This window comes from Capra hircus, chromosome 4 (genome assembly GCF_001704415.2).
Source record: "Capra hircus breed San Clemente chromosome 4, ASM170441v1, whole genome shotgun sequence".
Taxonomy (NCBI): Eukaryota; Metazoa; Chordata; class Mammalia; order Artiodactyla; family Bovidae; genus Capra; species Capra hircus.
In genome coordinates this window covers 16,569,646-16,596,233 of record NC_030811.1, presented here as the reverse complement: position 1 = coordinate 16,596,233, position 26,588 = coordinate 16,569,646, and the positions used below count along the sequence as shown (strand labels likewise).

At 43.2% G+C, this 26,588-nt stretch overlaps 1 protein-coding gene across 1 annotated transcript; it reads right to left on the bottom strand.

Moving 5' to 3' along the window:
• MKRN1 (makorin ring finger protein 1) lies at positions 963-20,858 on the bottom strand. The gene is made up of 8 exons (XM_018046865.1): positions 20,455-20,858; positions 14,280-14,408; positions 7,415-7,641; positions 6,711-6,937; positions 4,555-4,769; positions 3,718-3,828; positions 3,023-3,161; positions 963-2,669 (listed from the first exon to the last, which is right to left on the bottom strand). The coding sequence occupies exons 1-8, from the start codon at positions 20,661-20,663 to the stop codon at positions 2,460-2,462; spliced, it is 1,467 nt and encodes a 488-aa protein (XP_017902354.1). The 5' UTR covers positions 20,664-20,858; the 3' UTR covers positions 963-2,459.

Here is a 26,588-nt window from a genome sequence, read left to right as displayed (position 1 = left end):
CAACAAGGCAGCTACTGATAAGCCTTTTCCTACTTTTTGGACACCAAAAACCGGAGGTTTAAGTCTCTCTCTTCCCCCCACCACTTCCACCTCACCTCCAAGGCTCTTTAGCATCCCTCTGGGAGTATGTGTGGTCCCCAGCAAGGCCTCATCAGTACGAACTTTGAGTACTTTGGGAAGGGAGCAGCTTCAGCTGAAGATCCACCAGAAGGGAGCTTACAGAAACAGACTCTTCAGTGGATCTCCAGCTATGATCAAGACTACAGTTAAGTTGCCATCACACAATTCCTAGATGGGGAAACATTTTCAAATTGCATGGATTATTAATATAGGCAATACAATTATTTACTCTTAATTATAGATATTAAACTATTTTACAAATAAGCACTGTAAAAGGTTACTTAGGGTCTTCCATGGGAGTGGTGGAAGGGTTTTTATTAATAAAAAAATTCATATAGGGAATCCCCTGGCAGTCCCGTGGTTAGAACTACACACTTTCACTGATGAAGGTCCAGGTTCAATCCCTGGTTAAGGAACTAGGATCCCGAGTGGCAAGATATGGCAAAAAAAGAAAACTTATATAATAGAATTAGGAACAAAAACACCATTATTTGTACATCTGAAGCAAGTTCAACTACCAGAGGATGGCAGCAGAAACTGACAGTGCCTTTGGTCAACAAAGGAGGCCAAGGGTTAGTCTTGCAAATTCTACAATACAAAACACTCGCACTCACACATTGCAAGCCCATCGTAAGGTTGTCCTCTATCTCGCCAACATTTCTCACTGGCTAGATACTTTAGGAGAGATGTCAACTTTTCTCAATGAAACTATGTCCACAGAAATCTGACTCGTGGGTGAACTGATGCAAGAGGCAATGCAAGAAACAAGTAGCACACTTGACACCTGCACGCTTCAGAACGGCCCATCACACACAACAGGAAGCCAAACCATGGGTTTTAAAAATTGTTTTATTTGGGAAAAGTGCGTCTTACAAAAGGGCAGCTGCAAAATACAGAGACCTCTGCAACAATTACTGTTTTTATCTTTTTTTTAAGTGAAAAGAACGAGTGATATCCGAGGCATCAGAGCAGTAGATGGACACATCCGGGGCACCTCCAAGTTATTTTCAGGAAAGAGCAACAAAACGCAAAGCTAAAATTTCAGATCAAGGAATTCTTCTAACAATTTAACATTATCTTATCTTCTGGATTACCACCCTCTGTTTCCCCTTTTAGTGGAAAAGCCTGACTTACTATACTGTCAACCAATGACTCCATTACAGGAAACGCCTTAGAACGTAGTTTTGAACCTCACTGTCTAGCTGCAAAGCTTGGGGATGGAATGAGGCAAATACCCACAAAAAAGGAACACAAAAACCTGACAAAAAACACCTCAAATGAGGACAAAAGTTTGTCAAAGTGCCTGGACTGAGAAGTCTAGGAGATCATACAACATTAAACACAACTCCAGACCCAAGCCCTAGGTTGTGTTAATACATGGCATAACCAGATAGTTTGCACTTCTGTGGCTAAGCCCATTTCTCTATTTATACAGACAGAGCTAGCACTGCTCTATTAACAGCTACCAATAAACTGCTTTGTCCTTTAAGATCTATTTGCCACATGAGGCTGAAACCACTAAACTGAGTTTTTTCGCTAAGGCTACGAACACTGCGTCTATGCAGGGATGGGAAGCTTGTCACGCACTCACACTCATATCCCAAGTCCCTCGGCCTTGGGGAGTCAGCTTCCAACTCTGCATTATTTTCTTCCACTCCCATCTTATATGTGTTCTTTCACAGTTTTTCTATCACACTAAAGACGGTAAAAATCTCAAATACATTCACACCTGGTTCTGGTTACCCAGTAGTATTATTACTTGTGTGCAATGAAACAAAGAGACCAAAACCACAGGACAAGTGCACAGGGCAGGGGTGACAGGACAGAGACCTGACGGAAAAACACAGATGTGCAGATTTCACCAGAAACCAAGTACCCACCTCCCAAGTCTAGAGCAGGAGGAGGCTACTTGCTACAGTTCAGATCCTTCACCCATCACCCCACTGCCTGGACCCCCAAAGCAGGGGCCAGTGCTGATACTTCTGAACCCGGGGTCCTCCAAAGTGAGTCCTGGAAATCCAGGTACGCTCCCCTCGAACTGTGTGGATCTGGTGGAAAATCGTGACGCAACAAACCTACACTAACTGTCTGACAGTTGAATTCATGTTACAAAAAAACTAACTTTCAGATTTATTTTTGTAACTTTTTCAAACAGAGAAAACAACATACTCCTTGGGGAAAGGTGAGGGGTTGAGAAGACAGGCCCTGGGTAAAAATGATTACGACAGCACCTGGAGCTGAGAGGCCTGCCGAGGAGAGCGGCCCGGGCGCGGCCGCCACCCCGGAGACCCGCTGCCGCCTGAGGCTCGGCAGACCAGTGCACGCGCCCCGCCGAGCTGCTATAGATCCAAGTCATAAAAATCTTCCAGCTCATCGTGAAACAAGTCCCACTCGTCTTCAGAGTCTGTCAGGTCGTCGTCCCCACCTGCAGCCAAGAGCATAAGCAACATCTCGCCCAGCTCAAAGGTGACAACCTCCTCTTCGTCATCAAAAGGGTTGCTGTTCTCTCGTTCCTCGATGAGCTCCCAGAAGTGGTTCCTTCGTTGGGCCTGTAAAAAACAAGGCCGTGATAGGGGTGGCACTGCGGGCAGCGTCTTCTAGGCTGCGGTTTCTAAGGCAAAACGTCCAGCACAGAGGGCATGACGAACCAAGACTTCTGATTTAGGGTTTCGACTCTGACCAACGCCTCCCCGCTGGCTACTCGGCACACCGTTTGGTCTAGAGCCTTAAGCGTTCTAGCTTTTCCTCTCACAGCCCTCCCGGTTTGCTGAGGTTGGTCTCCTTTAATCCTCTAGGCTCTGGCTCCTAGACCTGGGCCTTCACCGTCCCCTGCCCCTATCTGTGCGGGCCTCAGGCTCAGCGTGCGGTATTTCCCCTCCTTTGAAAGAACAGTGAGAGTTACCCGGCATCTGCTTGATGTTCCCACTTTCTGTCTCTGTGGCTCCTCTCTACGGCCATCAGGGTACGCATGCTTGTAAAAACAGTTCCCTCCAAATGGGCAGCTCCCACGGCCTTCATCAAAATACCTGCATGCCTTGTTGCTGGAAAGGAAAATAGCGCAACCCTTACTCACGGTGGATTTCACGTCTGTATTCGACTATCATCCGGGGTTTCTTTAAAATGGGGAGAGAATAGAACCGGTACGTCTGTTAACAGCCCTCCCCGAGGTGTGTTCTTAAACGTGTGTGCTATCGCATGAAAACAGACTGGAACCAGAAACTGTTCAAGTCGAGCCGTTTAACAGCCCTAGAATCGCAGATCCAGCAGAGAAAGAACCTTCAAGAAGGCCCACACACAAGACTACAGCAGGACAACCGTGACACAGACTCGGGATAAGGCAGACCCCATTCCTGGGGCGCTAGCCACACCAGCAGTGCAGGCTTCATTATAACACAGCCCCTGGGCGTGCACCCCAGCGACTGTGTTACAGCAAGATACACACCGGGTAAACGTCATCAGGGGTGACACACCGTACTGGGAAGTAAAAGAAAGGGTAGGAAGGAGGTAGGAGTGTATAATGCAGCACTGTTTCTTTTCAAAGTGAGCCCAAGCGACACGTTGGGATCTTAGCTTGAGAAAAGGCTGCAGTGCTCATACCTCATTGCCTCCTTGTATTTCTGAATGAGTTTCTGCTTCTCTTCTTTCTCCTCCACCCAGTACTCACTTGGAATGACAAAGTTAGATGTGATCCGGCATTCTGGGCAGGACCTGGGAAACAATGAACAGGCTGCAGTGCAAATTCCCCTTTGCAGGCCCACTCTCCTTCAAGGACACACCCCGGTGTGTCACCTCCAGCCTCAAAGACTGAACTGAGAGGCAGATGGGCACTTCCTGCAAGGGTCCCTCACCACTGACCATTTCCTTTTTTTGTAAGTTCAACTCAATGGCTAGCCAGTTCATTTAAAAAAATAACTTTAGGTTAAAAAAAACAACAACAAAAAGAAGACATTTCACACAGACTCCTTTTTCTTTCGTTTAAATAAATTTATTTCTTGTAACTTTGCTCTGTTTAGATTATGTAGTTTTTGTTCAGTTATGAGAACAATTTTTAAAGGATGGTGGATTATTGGCTAGCTTAATGGATGAATAGGAAAGTGGAAAATGTAAAATGCCAGGAAACATACATTCAGAGCTAGATACGCTTCTTCTCTGAGCCTAAACTGGCTAATCCATTAAACACAATCTCCTCAGAAAAAAGCACGAAGATTCTACTAACTGATACATAGGGTTTTCCTCGTTCAAATAAAAGTAGATATACCAACTAATCTAGAAGCTAGCTGAAATACAAAGAAGAACTCCCAATTAGAAGAATACCCCAGTTTCGAGATAAAATGCATGCATTTAAATGCGGTCCATCTGGCTGAAAGTTGGCACAAGATACTAAATTCTTCCCCAAAATAGAAAGCACAAACGAAGATTGGGGAGGAGTCTCACTTTATGATCTTGCTCTCAAATTGCTTAGCACTCCTCCACTTGCGAATACACTTGAGACAGTAGGTGTGGTTGCAGTTGGAGAGGATCCCGAAGCGGCGCTCGCTGGGGTTGGCTTTCTCGTAGACCACCTCCATGCAGATGCCACACACCATGTCCTTGCTGCGCTGCACCGCGAACGAGAGCTCCATGTCCTTCTCGTGGGCCTCGATGCAGGACTAGAGAGTGGACAGAGAGGAGCAGTCAGGGCGTGGAATCATGACAGACCGCTAGAACGCCTGTTCAGAGTCAAACAGCCAACTGGAAAGAGAACTGTTCCCAACATGACATCAGAAACGGCTTTGTTTAACCAGGCGGTACAGGTGTGCGGACATCGAGGGACTTCACAATACTGGCAAGTCAAACTCTAAGGACTCAATTTCAAGAACTAAAATTACCTACTTTTCTCTATCCTGCAACTCAACCCTTGCAGTTACCCACATTACAGGCTGTTTTTCATACTGTTTGTTAGCATACTCGTTTCTAGATGGAAAATGTAATTAGGATTAAGACTCTAATTTGCCACCTGTCAGAAAATAAGAATGAAGGAAACGAACATTTATTAGGTGACAATTATGTACCAGGCATGTAAGTTTCACATCCAAAATAAAACAATATTGAGATATATAATTTCATACCATATAATGCATTCACTCAAAGTGTACGATGAAATGGTTTTCAGTACATGCAGAGTTATACAAACATCACCTCAGTCTGTCTCCGGACATTTTCATTACCCCAGAGAAACTCCAAATCCACAGTAGTCATTTCCCCTCAACACCCTCAGTTCTAGGCAACGACAAATCTGTGGATATGCTTATTCAGGGCATTTCATAAAAAAGTATGTGGTCATTTGTGACTGGGTTTGCTCACTTGACTACATTTTCAAGGTTATCTATGTTGTAGAATATATGACTTTCGTTTCTTTTTATTGCTGGGCAACATTCCATCGTATGGAGAGACCAGTTAGTTTTTTCATTTATCAGATGACGGACAGTTTGGTTGTTTCCACTTTGGAGCCATTATGAATAATGCTATGAACACTCACGTACCCATTTCTGTGTGGACATCCCATACTTTTTATTTTAAATGAGGTATAATTGACACATTATACTACACATATTTTATTCTATAAAAAACATGCTAGTTATTATACCATGGTTCACCCCCACCCTCACAACCAAATTTATTTTTATTAAACAGACATGATTATGATTAGAAGCAAAACTTCCTCTAATCAGGTTTGCAATACAGTATACTCAGATACAAATGGGCTTAAAACCATAGTCTGAAACTGTCATACACTACTAATGAAAATGTAAAATGGTACAGTCACTGGGAAAAAGTTGCTCAAAATATTAAGCACAGAGTTACCATATGACCTAGCAACCTTATTTTAAGGTAATTAAAATGTATGTCCACAAAACTTTATACATGAGTGTTCAGGGGATTATTCTTAATGGGCAAAAGGTGAAACAACCCAAATGGAAAAACAAAATGTCACACAGCCATCCAGAGGATTATTATGCAGCCAAGAAAAGGATTAACTGATATACACTAAAACATGAACAAATCCTGAAAACATTATGCTACTGTTTTAGCCAGTCACAAAAGGCCACATATGATTCCATTCATAGGAAATCCCCAAAACAAACAAGAAAATCCATGGAGACAGAAAGTAAATGAGTTGTTGCCAGGAGCTGGAGGAAGGGTAGAATGGAGACTAAAGGAGTTGATGAGTATTAAGTCTCTTTTCTGGGGAGAATGAAAATGTCCTAAATTAGAGAATAGTGATCATGGTTAAACAACTATGCAACTTCATTAAAAACCAGTGAAATATGCATTTTAGAAGAGTAGGCTATATGGAACTTGAATTTCAGAAAAGCTATTGTTCTAAAAAAACAAGGAAAGAAAAGGGAGGAGAAAAAAAAAGCCCCAAATCTGATGTTCTAAAAGCCTAATTCCTGATTAAACAGTCAAGAATGCCAGGAAGGGAAACTCTCCTACTTAAAGAGAACCATTTGATTCACCCAATGTCTCTCTGACATGAGCTGACAATGCTGTGAAAGGGCAAAGACAGTTCTCACACCTGTTAGAGTGCATGCTTCCTTCCCACTTACTTTTATATGCTGTGACCTCTGGGCGGCATCCACGGGATGGAGGACCTGCAACCCGCACATGTCACATGCGTCTCCGTGCAGATACGCGCAGTTCTCCCCGTAGCGGCACTCCCCCACTGCAGCATACGGGCAGAGCTGCTTCTTGGTCTCCACTGCACTTTGCTCCTTCTCCACGTCTTCCTTGGTCACTGAGCCCTGCAGGGGGGCTTCAGCGGAGGAAGGGGCAGCTGAAAAATGTTTAAGAGGGTGGTAAAGGTCCCAAACGGTTAAGGCAGATACATGAACTAGTCTCGCTAAAGAAGATAAAAAGAACTTAAGAGAAACTCCAAAATAGTCGATTGAAACTAATCCCCCACTGTTGAAAGAAATGAATGTCTTTTGCTACTAATATTTTCAAGATTAGCCTTGTTTAAAATTTAAAAAAAAACTTTAAAAAAAAGTTTTTGAATGTATTTCAACTATACTGATTAAAGGAGATAAAAGTCCATTTTTCAGAACATTCTATATTCGTTACTATTGAAAATCAAGAAGTTTCTTTTGCTCCATCTGTTTGTTTTTTTTTTTTTCTTTTAAGGTGACCTAATTTAAGAATATTAAGACTAGACTAAATATGAAAATTGGAAGCAGGAAAGTTGTGAAAATTCAGCTAATTGATAAAACACTCTCCAGCCTTCTATCTTTTTTTTTCCTTCAAAGATACTCACTCCGGCCACAGTAGGGCTGCCCCGGAACAAACTCGATGGCATTCACCCAGTCTTCTGAACCGGCTCCTACAGTTGCAAAGTTTGAATTTCTGGACTCAGCTTCGCCCATATTCATATCAACAGTCGGTCCAACTGATGAGAGACACGAGGAAGCAGCAAGGGATGACTTTGCAGTTAGATCTGTAGCAGCTGCTTCTTCCTGTTTCAGAGGCTTGCTATGTTCATATCTTAAAAAGAAAAGAAAATTTACCAAGTCAGCCATCACTGTCTAACCAGGAGCCTTTAGATGAAATATACATTCCCAATCCTGTCCTTGGGTTCTTTTCAAATTACTGTGCCTGTGAATCATGTGGGAAATCGTTAAAAGGCAGATACCTAATTTCTGAGTCTGGAGTATAGCCCCTAATTTTGCATGTCTCTGACAAGTCCCCACAAGATGCTAATGCCACTGGTCCAGGGACCAGTTTGAGTAGCAAGGCCATACAGATTCAGGGCTCTGCAGGTCAAACCACCAACGTCACAACTCTAAGTCTGTAACTGTACTTCCAAGGCCGCCATGGCATTATCTAAACAGCTGTGCATGACTGTGTTCCAATAAAACTTTATGAAAACAGGACCCAGTCGCAGTACTCTTCTACAAACCATAGTTCACCCACCCCTGCTGTAGACCATCTATTACCCCTCAAATTCCACTCTCATTAAGAGTTTCAGGAATTGACAATTTATGGTTACCATGGCAGCTCTGCTAAAAAAAGACTATGCAGCCAAAACTGACTGATTAAGCAAAGCAAGGCTGACACTCAAATCCAACAAGTAAAAATGTGGGCCATTTTACCAGTACATAAACTAAAATGCTCCCAATATTAAAAGGGAGAAACAGTATTTATAAAACATACAATGTGTGTTTCCTTTTCTCCTATATGCACCCACTCACCTACTTTTCTGAACTCTTACCCTGTGCTTTCCTGATTCCTTATCACCTGAAAAATTATTATTGAACCTCATCTCCAAATACAGAAAAAAACTAATTTCCCTCAAGAAGCACCTTGCTGCCTGAGAAAATCCTCACAATTCTTAGAATATTTTAGGCTGTGAAATTCACTCAGACACAAGAAATTAATGATGGACGTACTACTGGGTTGGCCAAATTCATCTCGGTTTTTCCATAACATCTTACAGAAAAACCTGAACCAACTTTTTGGCTAACCCAATCCATAAGCTGTTATAAAGTACAGTATGTATCTAGCGGTTCTCGAAATTAATTAACTCACTGGCAATACTAACCATGGGTCATCTGTGTTACAAGTGTCTGTGTTTACATCTAAAAGATAAAACATTCTAACTAAAGACTGCTCTTTAACATGGCAAACATTTGCTGAGCTGGTTTTTAGCATTATCTTATCTCAAACCCTCCTATTTCAACTCTTAAGCATTAGGTAACCTACTGGAGTATCCTGGTATCAGCCACAAAAACCCAGTGCATTTATTCAAGGCTGGAATTATGCAAGCTAAAGATCATGAATATGGTTTTTCACTTGGACAGTCTCACTTCATCATCAAAAACATATTAGAGATGACATGTTAAGCAGTGTTCTAGCTCTAATGTGACTCCAAAGCTGCCCTGTAAAGCAAAGCAGCCATTAGCTGCATCTAATTATTTAGTATTCAAGACTCAGTTCCTTGGTCCTTGGACTAGCTACATTTTCAAGTGTTCAGTGGTCACATGTAGCTAGCAGTTTCTTTTTTGGGCAGCAGATAGAAAGCATTCATGCTATCATACAAAGTTCTACTGAACAGCACTGCTCTGAGGTTTTAGAGCTTTAGGGAACCTTAGGAATCTAGTCCCCAGTCCTCACATTTTAATTACTTTCATAGCCTTTAACTTAGAAAAGAACCCAGGTTTTGGAATTAAAATGCCAGCTTCACCAATGAAGACAGCCTTCAGGGCTTTGAGGAAGTTTTAGAGGATTCAGTTCAGTTTAGTTCAGTCGCTCAGTCGTGTCCGACTCTTTGCGACCCCATGAATCGCAGCACACCAGGCCTCCCTGTCCATCACCAACTCCCGGAGATCACTCAGACTCACGTCCATCGAGTCCGTGATGCCATCCAGCCATCTCATCCTCGGTCGTTCCCTTCTCCTGCCCCCAATCCCTCCCAGCATCAGAGTCTTTTCCAATGAGTCAACTCTTCGCATGAGGTGGCCAAAGTACTGGAGCTTCAGCTTTAGCATCATTCCTTCCAAAGAAATCTCAGGGCTGATCTCCTTCAGAATGGACTGGTGGGATCTCCTTGCAGTCCAAGGGACGCTCAAGAGTCTTCTCCAACACCACAGTTCAAAAGCATTTAAAGGATTAGGTAAAACTAAACGTCAAGATGTGAAAGGGTCTAAGAACTAGTTTCAATGCCTATATTTTAGTTTCTGTTCTTTCTCCTTTGCCATACTCGTTTGAAGAATTTCAGAGTAAATGACTCAAATAGCTACTTAAAAAACAATTAGAATGCTCATCATCATCTATCAAATTGCAAATACGACAAAGCTGGTTTTTTAAAAATATTTATTTGGCTGAGCTGGGTCTTAGCTGCAGCATGTGGGAACTAGTTCCCTAACCAGGGATAGACCCAGGTGCTCCCTGCATTGGGAGTGCAAAGTCTTGGACACTGAACCACTGGCAAGTCCCACTATAAAGTTTTTTGAAAGGAGTGCATTTTGGTTTTAAGGTAAGTTTATCAAGGAATCAACAAGGTATAATATTTTTGATAGCATAGAATATTAGCAAGAAGGTTCACATTTGTAAACAGTGCAGAATAGATCTGTATAAAATATACTTCTGAAGTAAAAATTTGTAAGTAAGCACCATGAAAGATAGAGCACAAGAAAGAACTAATAAATTAAGAAAGAAAAAGCAAGACTCCTATTCTGAAAGGAATTTGCTAAAAGCTAATGAATCAGTGAAGCAGAGAGCTCTTCTTAGAATAGGAACAGGCCAACTACTGGCCTCAGGTCAAACCCAACTGGAGCTAGGAATGGTTTTGGCATTTTTAAATGTTGAAAAAAGAGATCATTTCATGACATGAAATTAAATTTCAGTGTCCCAAAATAAAAGTTTCATTGGAACCTAGCCACATTATTAGCTTATGTATTATCTAGGGTTGTTTTTGTGCTACAAGAGACCATATGGGCTGCCTAGCTAAAAATATTAATTCTCCGGCCCCATACTGAAAGTCTGCCAGCCCTGGCTAATCATATCTACTGGATTCCCAGTCATGATAGTGGTTTTGTTAAAACTATTAAATTAATTCTTTAATGAATTATCACAGAATTGCTGATCCTTTTCAGCCAGAGTGTTGAATGGGGGATTAATGCTGAGACAACACTGAAACCAATATTGTGTTTTCCTTTCATATCTTTCAATGAGTACTCTGATACAGTTTCCAGCGAAGGAAGTTTAATTTTTCTTCTACACATCATCTTGTTGGCATGCAACGCCCACCACCCACCCTTGTGAGGTTTGATATCTGCCTTTTAAGCTTTTGATGTGTAGGATTCAGTAGGTCTACAGTGAAAACGCCTCCAAAGGGGAATTCCCTGGTAGTCCAATGGTTAGGACTCCACGCTTCCACTGCAGGGAGCAAGGGTTCAATCCTTGGTAGGGGACCTAATATCTCGCACGCTGTGCAGTCAAAACAAACAAAAAACCCTCCAAATGAAACAAGATCTACCATAACCATAGTTGTCAAAGAAGGCAATCCGGTCCGTTTCCCAAGTGGGTGTTTAGGAACAATGACTCGGAGTTCTGTGGAACTTTCTAAGGAAGCTAAAGGAAATCAACCGTGATTGGAAGGACTGATGCTGAAGTCCAAGACTTTGGCCACCTGATGTGAACAGCTGACTCAGTGGAAAAGACCCTGATGCTGGGAAAGATGGAAGGCAAAAGGAGAAGGGAGTGACAGAGGATGAGATGGTTAGACAGCATCACTAACTCTATGGACATGAAATTGAGCAAGCTCCAGAAGATGGCAAAGGACAGGGAGGCCTGGTGTACTGCAGCTCACGGGCTCACAGTCAGACATGACTGAGACTGAACAGGAATGCTAGATCTTGGACAACAGTCCTAAGCAACAAAGAACTGGCCTCACTAAGTAACAGGGCCCTGTCACGCAAAACGAATACAGCAACACTTCTGAACTGCTGGAACTAGGGTATCATCTTTCATTTATAAACTGCTGCCTTTATGAGGAGTTAAATTATTTCAAATCCCTGGACACTGGTCAGGTTGTATAACAATATCGCTACATAAGAGATATTTCCCCCACTTCCAATATCAAGTTTTTACCTTGCATGTACTAGAGTGTTTATTTCATCTATTAAAATGTTGTTTCTCCAAAAAAAAAAAAAAACCCTACATAGTAACAGTGAAAAGTAGGCTTAATCCCCCAAGTCAATTTTTAACAAGGAAACAGTCTTGGAAGAAGCCCGTAAGACTCCTTCCTTAGCTACTCTATAATCAAGCTCTTAATAATCACCTGTATCAGCCAAACAACTGTCACCAAACTTTCCTCTCAGGCAGACTATCAAGATATAGGTTTCTCTAATTCCTTTTACTTTGTCCTAAGAGCTCTAAAGCCAGCTCAAATCAGGATCATTCTCCCTAAAAAGAGAGCTGTATACCCTCACTAAAAAGAAAACTACAATTGTCTCCCACGAGGAAGTCCACTCTAAATACAGGGTTATGCAGAAGACGGGCTTCTATACTGCTGTCCCAAGGAGAATCCAGAATGCTGTTGGGGCTGGCAGAGGTCCCTGAAAAATAAGCTGATTTAACACAAGGGAGTCTAGGATTTAGCTCGGATTTCTCCAGTTTAACCTTATTTCCCAAACATTTCAGCTGTACAGTCCAATCAGAGGGGTACGTCTTCTGAAAGAAGAGGTTCATCTGTTACCAGCCATGCTCGTCCAGTCTGTAACCCTCTCTCTCTGCTCAGCACCTCAGAGTCCATCTCCACTCTCACCCATGTTCAACTCCTCTCTCTCTATAGGTGATAAGGTCTCTGAACTGACTGCCTAGTTACAAAAAACATATCTTGGTTATTTAGCTTTAGTTTTTTTTGGGGGGGAGGGGAGTGTCATTGTATCATTTTATTCCTCTCCAGCAAAACTGCAAAAATTTAGCAGAGGGCAAAATGACGGACCACATGGAAAGAATCTTTTCCTTTTTCTCTCCTCTTAACTAGATTTCCTAGTAAAAAAAGACGTGAGGTAACCTAACATCAATATATCCTGCTCATCAATAATTCCTTAGTCTTCTGAACTCTAAGCATTTGAACCCCATTAGCTGACACAATTCTTTTCTGCTAAAACTGGACATGACATTGTCAAAATATCTTTTCTAGTGATGGTCCTCCCTTCAACAGGTATAGCCCAATTTCCTCCCCCTTGTACAGTGACTCACTTATAATAGAATACAGTGGAAGTGACAGCCTGCGACTTCTGAGACTAGGTCCTAAAAAGGCACTGTCACTTCGTCCCTGATGTCTCTCTTCAATCACTTACTCTGGGCACAAGTTAATGTGAAGACACTAAAGCAGCCCAAGGGAAATGTCCACCAGGAGAGGAACAAAGATATATGAGTGAACCATATACCACCAAAGTGGTCCAGCCTCCATTCAGGACTTGCAGAGGATGGCAGATGCTGGCAGCCCAGCTGAAATCTCTTGAGAGCCTGAGCTAGGACCACTCACCTAGCTAAGCCACTCCCAGATTCCAGACCCTAGCAACCATGAGATAATCAATATTTACTGTTTCCAAGCTGCTAAGTTTCAGGGTAATTTCTTTAACATCAACAGAAAACTAATACTCCTAGGTATTTTGTAAACTAGCTCTACCCAATGGCTAGCAGAACTCAACTGCTGCTGAATCACAATTTGATAAGACTATGGTACCAATTCAATGAAGGATAGAGTACTTAATAGCTGACTTCTCTTACTTCTCCACCATTCTAGGAAGCCAGACACTGCTAAAGCATTTTCCATAATGTCAGCTTATAATTTAGTCTTGCAAGCTCAGGTGGTTTAGGGAAGTTTAGTTGGAATGACAAGCCCTCTGAAGTAGTAACCTAATACTACCCAAATGCCTATGATCCCATTTTCTCTCCATAATTCAGTCTAACAGAGAATGAAGCCAGTCCCAACTAGTCAAACATGCACCTTATTCTTGGTCTTGAAGAGGAAATACCATTAACAAACACGCCTTCACCACACCTTATCCCTAGGTTTGCTCAACATGCTCCTCAGGCACTACTTAAACTTAGGGCTATATTACAAACGCATTTTGTAAATGTAACAATACATTCTTTCCAAGTGAGAGATCTATCGGAGAGATGAGAGCTCTATCTATCAGAATGTGCTAACATTCCTAAGTGAAGTGAAGTTGCTCAGTTGTGTCTGACTCTTTGCGATCCCGTGGACTGTAGCCCACCAGGTTCCTCCATTCATGGAATTCTCCAGGCAAGAATACTGGAGTGGGTTGCCATTTCCTTCTCCAGGGGATCTCCCCAACCCAGGAATCGAACCCAGGTCTCCCGCATTGCAGGCAGACGCTTTAACCTCTGAGCCACCAGGAGGGGCACTTTTTGAAGTACTATTCAGGGAACTCCCTGACAGTCCTGTGGTTAGGACTTAGGGCTTTCACTGTCACGGCCCACACTCAATCCCTGGTCTGAGAACTGAGACCCTACAAGCCACAAAGCAGTACTACTGTAAATCGATTATTTACAAAGTTGTTGGAATTTCATGTTTTACTCTCAAGTTTTTTCTCCCAACCTCTCCATCCACCCCGAACAAAACTAAATTGGAAGCAAACTCTTACCTGCAGCGGTCTCCATAAATACAGTACCCTCGCTGAAAATACTTGCACACTACACCATATGGACTGTCAGAGAGGTCGTGTGAGTAGCGACAGTTATCTCCTTCCTTACAAACCCCATGCAGGAAATACCTGTGAGACAAAGAACCACAAGTTGGATTACAAGCCAGTACTCAATTCATGACTGATACAGTCTTTTTTGTTTTATTATTATGTGTTTTGGTTGCACTGGGTCTTTGGTACAGTGTGTGGGCTTAGATCTTAGTTCACCAACCAGGGATTGAACCTGGGCCCCCTGCATTGGAAGCATGGAGTCTTATCCACTGGCAAGTCCCCATGGCCAATATATTCTACCACTAACACATGAGTACTACCTCTATAAAGTGAAGTGAGTGAAGTGAAGTCGCTCAGTCGTGTCCGACTCTTTGCAACCCCGTGGACTGTAGCCTACCAGGCTCCTCCGTCCATGGGATTCTCCAGGCAAGAATACTAGAGTGGGTTGCCATTTCCTTCTCCAGGGGATTTTCCCGATCCAGGGATCAAACCCAGGTCTCCCGCATTGCAGGCAGACGCTTTAACCTCTGAGCCACCAGGGAAGCCCATGAGTACTACCTCTATACTAGTAATGTATTCTTTTATATTCTTTGTACACAAACATGAGAAGTGAACACAAAGAAAGTTGAACTAGACCATATGATCATAAAATTATCTATAATGGTAGCACAGGAAGGCTGCCTGTAGACAGAGGCACCAATTTAGATTTAAACTTTGAGGTCATCCTTAATCTTGTCTCTACAGGTTGTCTGACCATTGCTCTCAATTTGCAGTCCTATAGATAGCTTATTTCCCACTAACTTTAGTCATAATTTTTATTTGCAGCTTTATCTGTTAAAAAAAAAAAGAAACAATGTAAACTGGAACAGATCAGACCGCTGTATATTTCAATTCTCTGAGAAACCATTTAAATTCTTTAAAAGCCACATGTGAGAACACAAGTAACATTTGTTGCAAAGCTATGGGCAAAGGGAAATCACTTTCTGTCCTTCATTCAGCAGACTCTTGTTCCTCTGCCTTACAGGGGAACGTGTAGCTAACGAGAAATTTCCAAAAACTGAGTTGGACTCAGTTTCCAAGACTTGGGAATTTGCTTTGTTGTTGTTCTGTCAGTAAGTCGTGTCCAGCTCTTTGCGACCCTGTGAACTGCAGCACACCAGGCTCCCCTGTCTTCCACTATCTCCCTCAGTTTGCTCAAATTCACATCCATTGAGTCGGTGATGCCATCTAAACATCTCGTCCTCTGCCATCCCCTTCTTTTGCCTTCCATCTTTCCCGGCATGGGGGTCTTTTCCAATGACTCGGCTCTTGACATCAGGTGGCCAAAGTACTGGAGCTTCAGCTAGAAATGCAACTTTGGACACCTTCCCTTAGACCTACTAAACTGAAAATGGGGCCTGGGCCAAGCAGAAATCTGAAGTAACAAAGCGATCAGGGAAGTGATAAGGGTCTTATTTTCTGTAGGTAACTCTGATAAGTAGAACCCCACCCCCCATCCTCCCTCTCATCATCTCACTGACTTGGTCTCTTTCTCTTGAACAGAGTCATGAAGATTTAATTTTGGCAATTCATAACGCATTTATGTGCAGCTGATGTGCACTTTCCATGTGGCTCAGTAGCGAGTGGTAAAGAATCCACTTGCCAACGAAAGAGACACCGTGGATCAGGAAGATACCCTGCCTGGAGTAGACAATGGCAACCCACTCCAATCTCTGTTGGGAAAATCAAATGACAGAGGAGCTTGTAGGCTACAGTCCAGGGATCACACGAGTCGGAGAAGAGTCAGACAACACAGCTGGTACAGAGTAAGGGAAAGTGCCTAATTCCTAGGTTATCTATAGATGGAAGGTAGAATAGCAGGAAGTATCCCACTTGTCCACTGGATTGAATGATGTATAGAAAAGAGATTCAGTCATATTTACTTAAAGCAGCCTTGAGAAGGCTGCTTCCAATTGAAAGGTGAAAGGTTCTATTCAGATTACTGGCAAATATATACGTTCTATGTAAAGGCAGAAAGAAAAAAAATGTAACATCTTGATAGGAAGAGCTGTAAATTAGCAAGATCCTGAAGTACCCAAGGGTTTTAGTCCAAAACAAAATGTAAGACTACAGTAGCAGGAAGTCAAATTCTAATTGTAATTAACCTAATTTCAACTGTTTTCAGGCTTAACAATCTAACAAGGTCTGAACTTTTGCACAACTATAGGGCAGCTTTCTGCAAGCTTTGAAGCTGTCTGAGCACCACCTACACAAACCTTAGTTTCCCCTGAGATTTAAAACTTAAAACTAAATTTAAAAATGAGCACGTGTTCAGTTAGTAGCAATTGTATAACGTCTTTGCTGGTATTCATGTTCATCTCCACATCTCTCCTCTGTCCCGGCAGGCAATCATCCCAACTACATTTGTTTCCAAGGTACACACTTAACCAATCAGTTAAGAAAGACTAAGGCAACCAACAGGGAAAGATGACCTGGATGTCATGCCGTAAGATTTTAAGCAACTGGAGTAATTTAGCCAGGAGAAGACAAAGGAGTAACCTCCGGCACTATTCCTGGCAAAGTAAACATATGTGGGAAGTTACATCATAAATCTGATTCAATGTAAGGACTGAGAACTAGAACTATTCAGCAATGGCATAAGCTCCTGAGATCCAGAACTAGCAGCACCAAAGGAACTCAAGCAGACACAAAATCACCTGATACTGTGACATCAACGGAAACTCTAGAATACAAGCCCTAACTAGTTACTGCCAAACACTGAGCATTATTCTACAGGGGCGTGTGGTACATACCATCTGGGTTTCTGGTTTGTTTTTCATGCCTTTTTTTCTCTCAGTCTTCACAGTGATATCCCTCCTTGCCAACCCATCTCTATATCTAAGAGATTATGACATGATAGTGTAAGTTAAAACAGAAAGAGGAAAAAATGTCAACTCTTCCAAGAATTTCTCCCATTACAAAACCAATCAAGACACAAGACTTTTCTTTTTTAAATGCCACCACCAAAAGCCATCACCCAAATATATCTTGATGACATTCTCCAGGCTGAGCTTGCCTTTGTTGTTAAAGGCTGGGCCACAGGATTTCTAAGCTTCCTTCCGCCTTGAAGATTCCATGATGCCAACCAGACATTGTCCAGCAATAAAGACAAATACAACTGACTAGAATCCCTGACTGCTGTACCTCTTGGAAACCTAAGCACTTTTACCAAGATACATACAAGAAACCTCAACAGCTTATGGGGGTACAAGAGAACCAAACAAGACCCTCAAAGTACTTATAGGTAGGCATCTGGGATTGTTAATAGAAATGACAGAATATTAAGTAAGTTGGCAGTTAATCACTTAATCTGCTGTGACATTTCTTACTTTGTTACTTAATTCTTGACAAGTACATGTACCCTGGACTTCCCTATTTCTCAAACCAGACTGTAAATTCCTGGTGTTTAAGAACCAGAGTTTATTCTGCCTTTTATCTTCTAAAGGACCTGTACACATAATATTTAGCAGTGTCTAAATTCAAAATTACAACTTGCAAGTTACAATTTCATTGTTTCAATCCCCCACATTCAGGAAAACCAGAAGCAATAGCATTTCTATTTTACAGAGTCCCTCTAATAAAATTTATCAGAACAGCCTGATGGGGGCAGCATAACACAGTTCTTTGGGAAAACTATATCTAGGTTTTTAAGCTGTGAAATTAACACAATGAGATAAAATTTTTAAGAGAAATATTTAGAAAAGACTAACCAACAAGAAAATACAGAGGATTCTGAGCAATTAAAAACAAATTTCCAACATCCAAACAACTTCTAAGGATTATACCCTTGAAGAAAATAGCCCTAGTCAAATTCCTAGATACAAGGGGAAAAGAGGCTCAAACTAGAACACAGCACTACCTTGAATTCTCTTCAAAGGACAGTTTACTATCAAACACAAAGTAAATATTTATAATACAGTGCATTCCTGCCTTTCCTTCAACATCTAGCTCTGTGTCCACCATTGTAAGCACAAATACTTATTTATAGAATAACTGAATGAGGTTAGTCCCAGAAAGATATACCTACCAGACACTGAATAAAGCCCTATAGATAAAATGATAATATAGGGACCCTGTTCTCAAAAAGCTCAAAGTTTACAATAAATGAATGAATATATATCTGGTATTCCCCTAGACAAAGCAGAAAGATTTTTAATAGATCATGTTAGTACTTAAAACAAACTGAAAGTAATGTCAAGTATTAAAACCCAAGACTTATCAATTAGTCTGTACTTTTTTTTACTGGATAACAATCTCAAGTAAAAGCTATAGCTTGCTTTATATGAAAAACAACAATAGCGTGTCTAACTAACCCTGTATCTGACAAATATATTAATCTATTAGGGTTCATGTGCAAGAAACTCACGCTGGTCCCGGAGTGATCTAGAATATTTCAGAAACTCAAAGATCTAAAGGTAGGCAAAGAGGAATTGATTAGTCTAGTGAGCTGTTCTGAATTCTAATGACACTGATAAGGAACTAGAAAACGGGAAGTAGATCAGGGAAAAGTTTCTAACAGAGAGGAAAGTAAAGCGCAGAAGTGACAATGCATTCTCTGCAGACATGAGTTGAGCTCACACACAAGACACAACAGGATAATAATGAGACAAGCAACATAAAGAAATGTCAAGCTAGTGATGGGTATTCAAAGCCAAACAATAACTGAGATTAGAGTCGGTGTGTATTGATAAAATTAAGGCACTGCATGGAGTTCTTAAAGAATCCACATACTGATTATTCTCAGTGCATGCAGACAGATTGGAACTGCAGGGTAAAAGGCTAGAAAATTCAAGAATATAAAGGTTACACTAGTTTATTTTAAAAGATTCAGCTAGCACATATAAATCAATTGCAGCACTGCAGAGAAAACAAATAACAGACTCAAAGATCTGGTTCCATGATTAGAAATTTTTAAATTCTCATTCTTTGGGATACTGCACAAGTATTCTCAGATCTACAGATAACTGAAAAAAAGCTACCTTAAACAGCTTTTATGCTTTCTCTATCCCGTTATTGAAAATAATAAAGCTTACCATTCATGTCTTAAATTTATCATATTAAGCACTGAGAACGCTTCACCCCTGTTAATACCAGGACAGTGAGTTCTGTATATTAAAAATATTTTCACGTATTGATATCTGGATATAAACTACCCCACCTAGGTGAATAACGGCGTTTCAACTGATTTTTTCAACCGACAGAAAAACAAAAGCTTCTAGTCGCTTACTGATCACTTAAGAAAAAAACTCGAGTACGACATCCAATTAAATGCCCTTATCTTAGACGCACAGCCACACGTCCGCATAACCGTCCTCTACTAATCACTTATTTTTTTCAAATATGTTCATCTGACATCCCAAACCCAAAACAAAATCCGTCTCCCTGCGGAGCGACCAGCTCCCCGGCTCCCTTAAGACGCGTGGACTTGAAAACAAGACACCTTCCAGCCGGGGGGGAACGGGAATGCCAGTTCGTAACACCTACCGCGGTGGAGAAGACCCCCCCCGGGCCGGCACTCGGTTCGGAGACAAAGCTCAGAACCGCCCAGCCCGGTAACACACAAGAGTAGAAATCACAAAAGCTCCCCGCTCCGGGCGGGGCCCGAGAGACCCGGGAAGACGTTACAAACGGATGACACGGCTGCGGGGCCGGCGGCCGGGCCCCTCTTCTCGCCCGCGGGCCCGCGGCAGCGATCATCGGCCCGGCAGGACTGCGGGGAGGCGGGCTCCGGGCCACACCGCCAAGCCCCCTTTTGGCACCGGCGAGCTCGCAGGCCGGGGGTTGGGGTGGGGGGACCGGCGACAATAAAAGGAAGGAGGAGTCAGCCCACCTCTCTCCCCGCGCGCGCCGCGCCGCTCGGCCCGGTGCGGGGAGGCGGCGGGCAGTGCGGCGGCTCCGCAGCGGGGCCGCGCGCCCGGGCCTCGGCGGCCGGCGGGGGTTGACGCAGCGCGGCGACCGCGGGGACCGCAACGCCGGCTCGGCTCCCACCTCTGCCCGCCCCCGCCCGGCCGCCCGGCCGCCCGCCCCCTTCCTCCGCGGTCTCGGTCCCCTCCCCGCGCCCGGCGCCGGCCGCTCTGCGTCTCACCTGCAGGTGACCTGCTTAGTCCAGCCGCCGCCGCCGCCGCCGCCGCCGCCGCCGCCGCCGCCGTCGCTGCCGCCTCCCCCGCCCCCCGCCCCCGGGGACAGCGAGGTGACTGCGGGGATAGGGGTGGGGGAGGCCGCTGCCGCCGCCGCCGCTGCCGCTCCTGCTCCTGATGGTGTGGCTGTTGTTCCGGGAGCTGCAGCCTCCGCCATTACTGTTTATCCCACACAGCAATGGCGCCGGAACTTCCGGGATCACATAATTCCGGTCCGGCCGCGGCGAGGAGAAGGCGGCCAGGCGACGGGTGGGGAGGGGAAGGACACTGAGGCGCCCGCTCGCTCGCCTCGGCCCCGGCGTCGCGTCGACGAGCGCTCTCGCCGGTCGAACTGCGGGGCCGGGGCCGGAGCAAACCCCGGCCCGCCCCCAGCGCCCTCTGATTGGTGGATGGGTCGGCTCCGCCCGGGAGGGGCGGGGCGAGGGCGGGCTCCCCCAGGTGAGCGCCCACCCCCGCCCCACCTACTGCCCCCAGGTTCCACGCCTAGGGAACCAAAGTCCTTATTTCAAGGGCACTCAGCTCAAGGAGTCCTTCCCAGCAGAGGCTGGTGCAGTGGAGAGGTGCAACTGGGATTGGGGTTGGGGGGTCCTGGGTTTGAATCCAGACTTTCCTGTCTCTACTAGTTAACATAACTGTACGAACTTGGCCCGGATACCCATTCTCTCTAGCCTCAGTTTCCTTATCCTAGTAGGCTTTACAAGTGTGGCAATTCACTGAGCTTTTAGTGCCTGGCCAGACTAAACACTTTTAACAAATGTTCTCTCCTGTTCTTCCCGTTAGCGGTGTGATCTCTCAACCCAAGAGAAGAGCAAGGTGGCTAAGCAGCGGCTGTGCAGTCCTTGTCTCCCTTAAACTCTGGCCATCTCTCATTCCTAACTACGTAGTTTTGAGTCAGTTAACTTACCTCTTAGTGTTCCTCCTCTCCTCTGTAAAATAAAAAATAGTTTAAAAATGATAACAGGACCTACTCCCCAGAGAGTCTTCCCTGGTGGCTCAGATGGTAAAGAATCCTCCTGCAATGGAGAAAACCTGGCTTCGGTCCCTGGGTTGGGAAGATCCCCTGAAGGAGGGCATGGCAGACCTCTCCACTATTCTTGCTGAGAGAATCCGAATGGACAGGAGTCTGACGGGCCACAGTCCATAGGGTTGCAAAGAGTCGGTCGCGGCTGAGCCACTAAGCACACCTCTCTGAAGCACAACATCTCTGAAGTTGTGAAACTTATTAAAGTTCAGGTAAAACCCTTAACAGTGTGCTTCACACTACAGTTTTAATAGATATTGAACAATAAAGGCTGTCTGAAATATCCCAGCTTCAAAGAGTTATTTCTAAAACTAGGAAAATTAAAAAGTATTTACTCTTACCTCCCCGTTAATGCCCCCGGTCCACTCAGATGCTGCATACTAAATCCTGACAGGTTTTCATAAGCCCTTAAATTTGCTTTTTTACATAATGTCTTTACTTTGAGAAAGTGAAAATCCATCCCACTGATAATCAGACCACAATGTACCCAACAGACACAAACAAGGACAGTGGCAAAGCCAACAAAAAACAATGTTTCCCTCAAGGCCACAGCATGGCTGCAAAATGACTGACCATCCCCTTTTGAGAAAATGCAGCATTTTTACTAATGACTTGCCCAGCCCCGCTTCACTTCTCCCTCCATTACCGAGTCCAAGCTCAATCTGCTTGCTGATGACAGGCCAATAAACTGAGAGATGAGGTGTGGAGGCCAGGAATAGGAAAGTATCACCTGTGTACCACGGTGATAGCAGACTAGGTCCCTGAAACACCATCCTATGGGGGCCAGGATGCCAGTTTCCTTTATAGAACAGGGAGAGACAGGAGGTGAGGAAGTAAAGTAGCTTTATCCTGCAAAATAGGAGGCGCTGTGTTAATCACTTTTTTTCTTGCAGCCATTGACAGGTGGGCATGGTCAGATTGTCTCCCAGTGAGTGGAACAAAGCCACTTTAGTTTACCTTTCAGCAGAGGGCAGGGTTCCCTGAGGCAGGCTATAATGTATGATTATAACAAGAGCAATGACAAGGTTTAAGTCAAAGACTCAGATCCAACATGGAGTCAGGCTTGGCTCTTCCCTGTTACCTGAGCACGCAAAGATTTATAAGATACCCAGTTCCTACACTGCTGCACCTCACAACAGCACCCAGCCCAGAGCTGGTCCTCCATCTGCTTGTGCTGTTATCCAGAAAGAGCTTCAATCCTGTGAGAAGCCCCTCCCTACTCCCTTTTCCAAGAAGCCCACCTTCCTCCCCTATGTGGTCTCCCCTGCTGCAGCAAGTTAACCTCTTTGTTGGACTACAGGTGTGTTCCTGGTAGTTTTTATCTGTTAGGGTTCACCTGTTAAGTAACATTTTTCTTGGGGAGGGCAGGGGGCACATACTGCACTGCCTGAGGGATCTTAGTTCCCCAACCAGGAATTGAACCTGTGCCCCTACAGTGCAATCGCAGATTCTTAACTACTGCCCTGCCAGGGAAGTCTTTGCTCTATTTTTTATTGCATAGTTTTCACCGTCTAATTACTGTAGAATTTGCCTTTTTTTGTTTTTTTTGTTTGTTTGTTTGTTTGTTTTGGTCTGTTTCTCCTAGCTAGAATATAAGCTCTGTAAATCCAGAGATCTTTGCCTATTTTGTTCTGCTATATCACAAGTCTCTAGAACTGTGTGCAGCATATAGTAGTTGCTCAATAAAATGTTTGGGCTATGGGTGAAAGAATTCTCTGATGTTAGAAAAGTTACCATGCCTTGTTTCACCATCTATACCAATAGGAATAATGATGTTTTGTCTTATAGGGAAACAAAACAGTCATCTCTTTCTCTGGGAGAACATTTTTGCACAAGGGTAATCCATGCATTTCTTCAAACACAAAACATTTATCAGTGAGTCTGCTGAGCCAGTGCTACCCAAACAGGTTATATAGGAATCATGAGCAAGTTTTAGTGCTTGAACATAGCAGCCATGTGACACTGGGCAAATTCCTGCCTTAATTAAGGCAGGTGAAGTAAGTCCAGTAGTACACCTTCCTTGTAAGTATTTAGTGAGTTTAAATACAGATATATATGGCTCAAGGAACAGTCCTGGATGTACTAACCGCTAGGTAAGTATTTTCTATTGTTTTCATTGATGCTGTTATATGATAGCAAAAAGGGTTGCCAGATTTAGCAAATAAAAATACAGGATGCTCAGTTAAATTTGAGCTTCAGATAAATAGCAAATTGAGTTTCAGTGTGAGTATAATTCCAAATATTGCATGGGATATATACATAAAGCATTTGCTGTTTGTCTGAATTTCCATTACAACTTGGAATCCTATATTTTATCAGGCAGCCCTACATCAGAACAATACTGGGAGCTTTTCAAAGGCCTTTCGCCCACCTTGTCTGTTTTGTTTCATAATAAGTCTTTGAAGTTGGACAAGCACAGATGATGTTGCCCCTTTAAATATGAGAAGATGAAGTTGGAGAGACACACAGAGATACTGTGTAGGATCCCCCAGGCTGTGAGAGACTGAGGAGAGCTTGAATCTTGGGAATTTTAGCTGTGGGGCTAGTGTTCCTTCCCCTACTGGTGCTCTTTGGCTCTCCCCCAGAGGAAATTTTTAATTTAAAAGGGAAGACTACAGAGTGGGAAGCAGAAACAATCCCTCTTATTGGTGTCTGCTGAGTGCTACAAAATTTAAGAAAGTATAAGAGATACGGCTGGCATCCTGCCAAGCCAAGAGGACTCTATTGCTGTGAGCAGATCTACCTGATACTATGTTGCACAAACTTTGAGAATCTTAATGTCGAAAATCTACACCATAAACACCAATATCAATCTTCCTATTATTTTCTTTCCAAGGGAGTTGGAATAATGATTTGGTTCCTGTAAAAACACTTTATATCTTCACATAGGTCAATGGTTCCCTGCTTTTTTCAGTCTAAGTATCCCCTCCCACAGTCTATGAATTATTTTGTATTAAATGCTTTGTTACTTTTTGGTTTATATAAAAAAGTTTTCTTATATGGGACTTCCCTGGCAGTCCAGTGGTTAAGACTCCATGCTTCCACTGCAAAGGGCATAGGTTCAGTCCCTACTGGGGAAACTAAGATCGCGCATGCCTTGTGTAGCATGGAAAAAAAAAAAAAAAAAACTACAGTAATACAGTCATGTGACTAAATATTTTTAAAAGTAGAAAAGGACATGACAAAGATTCTCTCCTTGACCACATTCTGCTCAGGACCCCTAAACTTTTCTATGAGGCTTCAATTTTTCTTTGTCCACAATTTTAGCAGGAATTGTCTTAAATTGGTTTAGCCAGAATCCTCCATACTCTATATTTGATTCCCCTCCACATCTGATCAGGTGGTGGCTCAGATGGTAAAGCGTCTGCCTACAATGCTGGTGACCCGGGTTCAATCCCGGGGTCAGGAAGATCCCCCGGAGAAGGAAATGGCAACCCACTCCAGTATTCTTGCCTGGAAAATCCCATGGACAGAGGAGCCTAGTAGGCTACAGTCCATGGGGTCGCAAAGAGTCTGACATGACTGAGCGACTTCCCTTTCACTTTCTTTCTCTATCTCAGGTGATAGCTCATGCCCTGGCCTGCCTTCACTAGGAATCCTGTTATGTCACTTTAGCCAGAATCCCAGCCCTCCTTTCCTCTTAGAATGTTCCATCCAGTTAACCCCCTCACCCCTCATTCTGCTCCTTGGCTATAAATTGTTAGCAATCTTTTAGTGCTTCAATTAATTTTATCTATGATATTTTGCACATGTGACATTATGTCTGTAGGATAAATTCCTAGAACTGGCATTGCTGAGTCAAAGAGAATGGGGGTCAGTGACAGTCACAGATTTGACAAAAGCAGCTTCCAATATGCAGAACCACCGAGAATGTATAAGGACCCTGACGGCAAAAACCCTCTCAAGCCAAAATAGCTATCAAACTTTGGGATATTAGCAATCAGGTGGGGAAATAACATTTCAGTGTAGTTTTGTTTTTTTTTAAGTGCAGTTTTAATTGTTATTTCTCTATTTTATTTTTTTTTCCTTTTTCTTTCTTTTTTTTTTCAAACTTTTTGTGTGTGTTTGTTTTTTTCCTCTGTGTCAGGCAACTTGCATGATTTTAGTCCCTGACCAGGGATTGAACTCTTGCCTTTGGCAGTGAAAATACAAAGTCCTAATGGTGCTGAAAACTGCCTCTCTGCACTGGTGCTGGATTAAATCTTGGAGACAGAGTTTTAGACAGAGGTTTGGCCTTACAAATAGCTGTGAAAAGAAGAGAGGCGAAAAGCAAAGGAGAAAAGGAAAGATATAAGCATCTGAATGCAGAGTTCCAAAGAATAGCAAGAAGAGATAAGAAAGCCTTCTTCAGTGATCAATGCAAAGAAATAGAGGAAAACAACAGAATGGGAAACACTAGAGATCTCTTCAAGAAAATTAGAGATACCAAGGGAACATTTCATGCAAAGATGCGCTCGATAAAGGACAGAAATGATATGGACCTAACAGAAGCAGAAGATATCAAGAAGGGGTGGCAAGAATACACAGAACTGTACAAAAAAGATCTTCACGACCCAGATAATCATGATGGTGTGATCACTCATCTAGAGCCAGACATCCTGGAATGTGAAGTCAAGTGGGCCTTAGAAAGAATCACTATGAACAAAGCTAGTGGAGGTGATAGAATTCCAGTGGAGCTGTTTCAAATCCTGAAAGATGATGCTGTGAAAGTGCTGCACTCAATATGCCAGCAAATTTAGAAAACTCAGCAGTGGCCACAGGACTGGAAAAGGTCAGTTTTCATTCCAATCCCAAAGAAAGGCAATGCCAAAGAATGCTTAAACTACTGCACAATTGCACTCATCTCACATGCTAGTAAAGTAACACTTAAAATTCTCCAAGCCAGGCTTCAGCAATACATGAACCTGATGTTCAAGCTGGTTTTAGAAAAGGCAGAGGAAGCAAAGATCAAATTGCCAACATCCACTGGGTCATGGAAAAAGCAAGAGTTCCAGAGAAACATCTATTTCTGCTTAATTGACTATGCCAAAGCCTTTGACTGTGTGGATCACAATAAACTGT

Bases quoted from the DNA above. Each gene is read 5' to 3' on its own strand.
- MKRN1 (XM_018046865.1), bottom strand. From the start codon at position 20,663: ATGGCGGAGGCTGCAGCTCCCGGAACAACAGCCACACCATCAGGAGCA. The intron at 4,770-6,710 runs GTAAGTGGGAAG...TCCACTCTCTAG, and splicing joins AGAGGTCACAGCATATAAAA to TCCTGCATCGAGGCCCACGA. The intron at 3,162-3,717 runs GTATGAGCACTG...TTTCCTTTCCAG, and splicing joins AAATACAAGGAGGCAATGAG to CAACAAGGCATGCAGGTATT.